This window comes from Procambarus clarkii, chromosome 50 (assembly GCF_040958095.1).
Source record: "Procambarus clarkii isolate CNS0578487 chromosome 50, FALCON_Pclarkii_2.0, whole genome shotgun sequence".
NCBI classification, from domain to species: domain Eukaryota; kingdom Metazoa; phylum Arthropoda; class Malacostraca; order Decapoda; family Cambaridae; genus Procambarus; species Procambarus clarkii.
Genome location: NC_091199.1, coordinates 11,119,048 through 11,126,547, shown reverse-complemented (window position 1 = coordinate 11,126,547; position 7,500 = coordinate 11,119,048). Strand labels below are relative to the sequence as shown.

At 40.7% G+C, this 7,500-nt stretch overlaps 2 protein-coding genes across 8 annotated transcripts in view; one reads left to right on the top strand and one right to left on the bottom strand.

Moving 5' to 3' along the window:
- The window catches only part of LOC123747931 (uncharacterized), a 129,140-nt gene extending 124,168 nt beyond the window's left edge, over positions 1–4,972 (top strand). The window contains exons 4-5 of the mRNA XM_069303654.1: positions 3,208–3,259; positions 4,521–4,972. Coding sequence (XP_069159755.1) covers positions 3,208–3,259; positions 4,521–4,972 — 504 coding nt within the window. The remainder of the gene's footprint in view (positions 1–3,207; positions 3,260–4,520) is intronic.
- The window catches only part of Cbp53E (Calbindin 53E), a 237,925-nt gene that overhangs the window by 176,466 nt on the left and 53,959 nt on the right, over positions 1–7,500 (bottom strand). The gene's annotated exons all lie outside the window — the stretch shown is intronic.

Below are 7,500 nucleotides of genomic sequence, written 5' to 3'. Positions count from 1 at the left end.
CTGGACGATTTGTGTACCGTTCAGGCGTCTACGATATCAAACGGGAGGGTTCAGATCAACAGGATGGGGTTGATGGCAACGGGAATGAGGTCAACGGGAGGGGTTGAGTCTAATAGGAAGGTATTGACCACAGATCAGATCAAAATAGTCCAGAAGATGAAAGACCAAAGAGAATTCACAATTTATAGTAACATCTTCCCGGTGTGAATTCAAAATACACACACACACACACACACACACACACACACACACACACACACACACACACACACACACACACACACACACACACACACACACACACACATAGGCAGTGGAAACAGGAGGCCAGACACAGGATACAGAATAGGAGATGAAGTACTTAATGAAACAGACAGAGAGAAAGATCTAGGAGTTGATATCACACCAAACCTGTCTCCTGAAACCCACATAAAGAGAATAACGTCTGCGGCATATGCGAGGCTGGCTAACATCAGAACGGCGTTCAGGAACCTGTGTAAGGAATCATTCAGAATCTTGTACACAACATATGTAAGACCAATCCTGGAGTATGCGGCCCCAGCATGGAGCCCGTACCTTGTCAAGCACAAGACGAAGCTGGAAAAAGTCCAAAGGTATGCTACTAGACTAGTCCCAGAACTAAGAGGCATGAGTTATGAGGAAAGGCTGCGGGAAATGCACCTTACGACACTGGAAGACAGAAGAGTAAGGGGGGGACATGATCACAACCTACAAAATCCTCAGGGGAATCGACCGGGTAAACAAGGATGAACTATTCAACACTGGAGGGATGCGAACGAGGGGACACAGGTGGAAGCTGAGTACCCAAATGAGCCACAGAGACATTAGAAAGAACTTTTTCAGTGTCAGAGTAGTTAGTAAATGGAATGCATTAGGAAGTGATGTGGTGGAGGCTGACCCCATACACAGTTTCAAATGTAGATATGACAGAGCCCAATAGGCTCAGGAATCTGTACACCAGTTGATTGACAGTTGAGAGGCGGGACCAAAGAGCCAGAGCTCAACCCCCGCCAGCACAAATAGGTGAATACAATTAGGTGAGTACACACACACACACACACACACACACACACGCACTCACACACACACACACACACACACACACACACACACACACACACACACACACACACACACACACACACACACACACACACGCACTCACACACACACACGCACACACGCACACACGCACACACGCTACAAGTAAAAGTACTCTGGCCCAATATTCTCCCACCCGATCTCACCCACATTGCATAATCCTCACTTGCTTTAAAATCAAAACTGCGTGCAATCCTGGCAGTTGCAGCACACCAATTTGCAATAGAGGGCTTTTGTATTGCCAGACCTCGTTTACCCTTATCCTCATTGCCGCTGGAATTCCCACGAGAGCCTCTAGAAAACCTCTGTAGACTCTCCTGGGATACCAAAGGTACCTCTTGGGTCTCCTTGGATACCAAAGATACCTCTAGACTCTCCTGGGATACTGAAGGTACCTCTTGACTCTTCTGGGATACCAAAGCCACCTCTAGTCTCTTCTGAGATACCAAAGCCACCTTTCTAGACTCTCCTGGGATACCAAAGCCACCTCTCTAGACTCTCCTGGGATACCAAAGTCACCTTTAGACTCTTCTGGGATACGAAAAGCACCTCTTGACTCTCCTGGGATACCAAAGCCACCTCTTGATTCTCCTGGGAAGCGCAAGAGAATGTTTCATATGCCCGCGGATACAGACGCCTTTCATGTATTATTCGCGGCGCCATTCTGCTAATATTGCCCGCATTGTTATGTCCGCGAATTAAGCAAGAGACGCGAACAATGCTCTCTCTGTCTCTCTCCTACACACAGCAGTTTCCAGCGGCGCTTCTCTGCTTGCGAATAATAAGCGAGCAATTTCTCGGTCTTTACGACCACGCTAACCATTAATTGGGTAGTTAAACTCGCTTTGTAATTGCCCCTCTGAAGTCAGCTGTAGTGACTATGATTAGGTCTTGAGGTTATAGTAAAGACGGCCAGACGTTTGTTCCATAAAATTAAGTTACTGTCTCTGGAAGACAAATTAGTTAAGAAGTGTACTGCAAAACATTCTTCCGCTCAGAAAGGAAAATGGGTATGTAAATAGCGTTCGTTCGATCCGAAGGACCAAGTAAATATCGGTTACGTTCCCAGTAATGTTACGTAATGTAACCAGGACGGTACTGCGTTACGTTCCCAGTAATGTTACCTAACGTAACCAGGACGGTACTATGTTACGTTACGTTACGTTCCCAGTAACATTACGTAACGTAACCAGGACGTTACTACATTACATTGAGCCAGAGGATATCAATGGAATATTATGAACAGTGTTCCTTTGACCACAGATATCAATGGAATAATATCTATAGTGTTATTTTGAACCAGAGATGTTAATGGGATACCAATAGCTTAGCTGGTATTTATCAAACAGTTTATACGAACTCTGATAAACCCTGATAAATCCAGACCAAAGGCCAGATTCACGAAACAGTTACGCAAGAACTTACGAACCTGTACATCTTTTCTCAATCTTTGGCGGGTTTGTTTACAATTATTAAACAGTTAATGAGCTCCGAAGCACCAGGAGGCTGTTTATAACAATAACAACAGTTGATTGGGAAGATTTCATGCTTGTAAACTATAAATTTAACCAAAGCTGTCAAAGATTGAGGAAAGATGTACACGTTCGTAAGTACCTGCGTAACTGCTTCGTGAATGTGGCCGCAAGTCGGCTTGATGGAGGTGTGAGATATACAGATCTCGCAAGTGTATTCATCTCATCTCTGGTATTTATCTCTGTCGTAAATTCCTTTCCATCTTCATCCGGATTTTGATCACGTGCCCATCCGGATTATATAAACATCCCCCATCCGGGTTCTTGTAAACATGACCAAATCTGGATTATATAAACACATCCCCATCCGGGTTCTTGTAAACATGACCAAATCCGGATTATATAAACACATCCCCATCCGGGTTCTTGTAAACATGACCAAATCCGGATTATGTAAACACATCCCCATCCGGGTTCTTGTAAACATTTCCTCATCCGGATTATGTAAACACATCTCCATCCGGGTTCTTGTAAACATTTCCCCATCCGGATTATGTAAACATGACCCCATTATTTTTGTGTTATATGTATCATTCACATTTCTTATTCCCAGTTCTCTGCAACACAGAAGTGGGAAATGTTGCAAAAGTGCTCTGCAACCCGAGGTTAGTATTGCAATACACAACCCTCGTAGCACTTGTAAACTGCTTAACAAATGTAAACTAAGCCACTATGATTGAGGTGAGACATACAGAGACAATAACCTAACATAAAATTAGACACCCATCTCAAAAGAAGTGACGATGTTTGGTTGAATGTCTTAATAAGATGTACAGGTTTCGTAAGAAGATACGTGCGAGATAGATCCTAATCCAGGAAAAGAAATTGCTGTTTGCTCTTAAATTAGATTCCAAATGTATATATATATATATATATATATATATATATATATATATATATATATATATATATATATATATGGCTTATGTGGGGATTTGAACCACCAGTCAAGTGTTCGAAGTGAATCACCGGTCAAGTGTTCGAAGTGAATCACCGGTCAAGTGTTCGAAGTGAATCACCGGTCAAGTGTTCGAAGTGAACCACCAGTCAAGTGTTCGAAGTGAACCACCGGTCAAGTGTTCGAAGTGAACCACCAGTCAAGTGTTCGAAGTGAACCACCAGTCAAGTGTTCGAAGTGAACCACCAGTCAAGTGTTCGAAGTGAACCACCGGTCAAGTGTTCGAAGTGAACCACCAGTCAAGTGTTCGAAGTGAACCACCAGTCAAGTGTTCGAAGTGAACCACCAGTCAAGTGTTCGAAGTGAACCACCAGTCTTGCATTTGAAGTTTACCATCGGTCAAGCATTCGAAATGAACTAGTGGTCAAGTGATTGAAATGAACAGCCACCCAAGCGTTCGAAGTAAACCATTATGACTACCACCAAAGCGTTCGAAATAAGCTACCAACCACCACCCAAAGCATTGAAACTAAATCACCAACCAACCATTCGAAGTGCTTCATTGCTTTATTTTACAAATCGAATGATTAAAACTTGTAGATCATAACCAATGGCTAAAGATTAAGGGGTGTTCGAACTCCTTAGATTCCGAACAGGCACCGAGGACCCAGCAAGCGTCTCCCAGCTCGATAGCCACACATAGTCAATGGCTGCTCTTGAGTCCTTTGGTTGTGTCAATGAACCCAGAACCCAATTCTTTGAGAATACTTATGACATACTCTCTACAGGTGTTGACTACACATGTGTAGATACACATGTATATCTACAGGTGTTGACTACACATGTGTAGATACACATGTGTATCTACAGGTGTTGACAACATTCTTACTGGAGTATATTGTGACATATTCTTGCTGATGATTCTTCACCGCTGTCTGTTCCTCCTGTTCTTGAACTGTTGCCTGCAGCCAAGCCTGCAGCCAAGCCTGCCAAGCCTGCCAAACCTGCCAAGCCTGCCAAGCCTGCCAAGCCTGCTGAGCCTGCTGAGCCTGCCAAGTCTGCTGAGCCTGCCAAGCCTGCAGCCAAGCCTGCCAAGCCTGCCAAACCTGCCAAGCCTGCCAAGCCTGCCAAGCCTGCTGAGCCTGCCAAGCCTGCTGAGCCTGCCAAGTCTGCTGAGCCTGCCAAGCCTGCTGAGCCTGCCAAGCCTGCCAAACCTGCCAAGCCTGCCAAGCCTGCCAAGCCTGCTGAGCCTGCCAAGCCTGCTGAGCCTGCCAAGTCTGCTGAGCCTGCCAAGCCTGCTGAGCCTGCCAAGCCTGCTGAGCCTGCCAAGCCTGCTGAGCCTGCCAAGCCTGCCAAGCCTGCTGAGCCTGCCAAGTCTGCCAAGCCTGCCAAGCCGAAGCACTCGCTCACACACCCCTAACCCATTAGCACCAGTAATGGTAGTATCGGCTATTAATGTAATCAAGACCATTAGCGAGCCTCGCCTCAGCGTCCCGCCTCTCTAATCCTCTATGATCGATGGGTTCTTTTCCTCTTGTGTACCTCCTCTATTTGTTTTTGTTCTGATTATTGTATGTGTTGTCTTTACTTTAATTCTGGTCTCGTTTTTTATTTTTTTAGTCTGTTTTTTTGCCTGAAAATGTGATAAATGTAACTTGAAATATTTGTTTATTTATTGATTTAGTTATTTCAGTTAAGTTTTTATATTGTATAAAGGGAATTAGCTTCTCTATTGGACTGTTACATTTGAATGTAAAATTATTCAACTACTGGTTCGTTATTAAGCATTAGCTGTTCAGTTATTCAACATATGGTTATCAATATTATTCAACCACCGGGATTGAACAACAAAATACACGCTGTGAACAACTTAGCTTGTTCAGTTATTCAACTATCATGCCATACAGCTGATTAGTTAATTAACTAAGTCATTCAGTGTGTGTTCTACCAGGATACAACTATGTTTAACTATCCTGGCAGAGTTGATTGAATAATTCAACTATCATTGAAGCTAGAGTAGTTTCAAGCATTCAACTGCCATTTCTTAGCCTGTTTCATTCAATTGTCACTTCATTGCTGTTTCAGTCATTCAATTTCCAACCGTTTCTTTCATTCAATTTCCAACCGTTTCTTTCATTCAATTTCCAACCGTTTCTTTCATTCAATTTCCAACCGTTTCTTTCATTCAATTTCCAACCGTTTCTTTCATTCAATTTCCAACCGTTTCTTTCATTCAGATCATTACGGATGTTTCAACCAATCAGCTTTCATGACACAACTTGTTCAGCCAATCAATTATTAAAAACACAACTGTTTCAACCAATCAGCTATCATGACACAATCTCTTCAGCCAATTAGCTTCCTGACACAAATCTTTCAGCCAATCAGCGTACAGTAAACATTTCGTTACATTCGCAAACGAGGCTGTTATTAATCACGTTATTACCTTCCATAGTTCCTAAGATAATAATTTGATCGATAAGAGTTTTAATCTGGCTTTGTAAATCCCAATTTCTCAATCTGAATCACTATTTTAATCTCACTCGTCAGTGTGTGAATCATTCTGTCAATTTCAATTACTCTGTTAGTCTGCAAAAAGAGTAATTTTTTTTATTTTTTTTATTGAAGTGATCTCAATCACCGTCAATTTCACTGTCAATGTCACTTTGTTCATAACAATGTCAATCTCAATCACTATTAATCACAATAACTTTATCAGTCTCAAAAAAACTGCCAAATCTTTTATTTTTAAATCTTTATTGTTTTAATAATACATTATTTTTCACTATTTAAATAGTTCTTTACTTCATCTAACTTTATGTTCACTATTTTAATACTTCTTTCATTATTTTTTTTATAATGAAAGAAGCATTAAAATAGTGAAAGTAAATAAGTATTAAAGTGGTGATAGTGAAAAAAAGTATTAATCGGTTTAAATGAGTGGGATTAATATTTAAGTAGCATTGTATATTGAGCAATATACTTAGAAAAGTACACTTATCGTTGCTATAGCACGTTGTAATGGTGTAAAGTTATATATACTTAAATATATACGTATATAAATATATACATATTCGAAACGTCGTCGTCCCTTCACTTTCTAGTGTGTGGTCTGGTCAACATATATGTAAAATTATAACCAAACTTATACAAAGTTAAATGAACAGTTATACGCAAAGTTATACGCAAAATTATACGCAAAGTTAGAACTTGCTTCACCATATTTTCCGATACTAACTCACGTTAATTTTATAACGTTCTTTAAACTGTTTATTCAACACAGTTTTAAAATAAATCCGAATTTAACATTCAAAGAAAATTAGTTCTTATTAACATATTAAACATGATCTTACACTGTTCAGAAATAAAATTAAATTTTATTGTCACCATTTAAAATGGTGTTAAAAATCAATGTATAGAGGATTTTAATACAGTAATAACTAGATATATATATATATAAATTTTGCTTAGAAAAATTTAAACAATTAAATACAATTATCTAAAAAAAAAGTTGTGTCCAGCTAACTGTTGTGTCCGACTGGGGGTATTGTCCAATACCCTGGTGAGGTATTGACCAATTGTGATATCCTAATTGTTTTGCTTTAATGATCATTCGTCTTGGATAACTTGTCTTATGAGGATTGTTTTGTTTCTTTAAGGCTTCTCTTTAAGTGAATAAGGGCCGTGAAGAGGGCTCGAACTTACGTCCAATTGTTTGTTTTGTTTAAACAGCGATTTTGTCTTCGTGGAGCCACATCAACACAGGTCAAAGCTGGGCATTGATGCCCTTCGCGTGGCATAGATCACTATAACAATCAAGGACACAGAACCACTTAACAGAACCACTTAACAGAACCACTTAATAGAGCCACTTAACATCACACAGCTTACATCATTATAGAACTCAAGAGCACAGAGCCCTATATCACATCTCTATACCACAGTGTG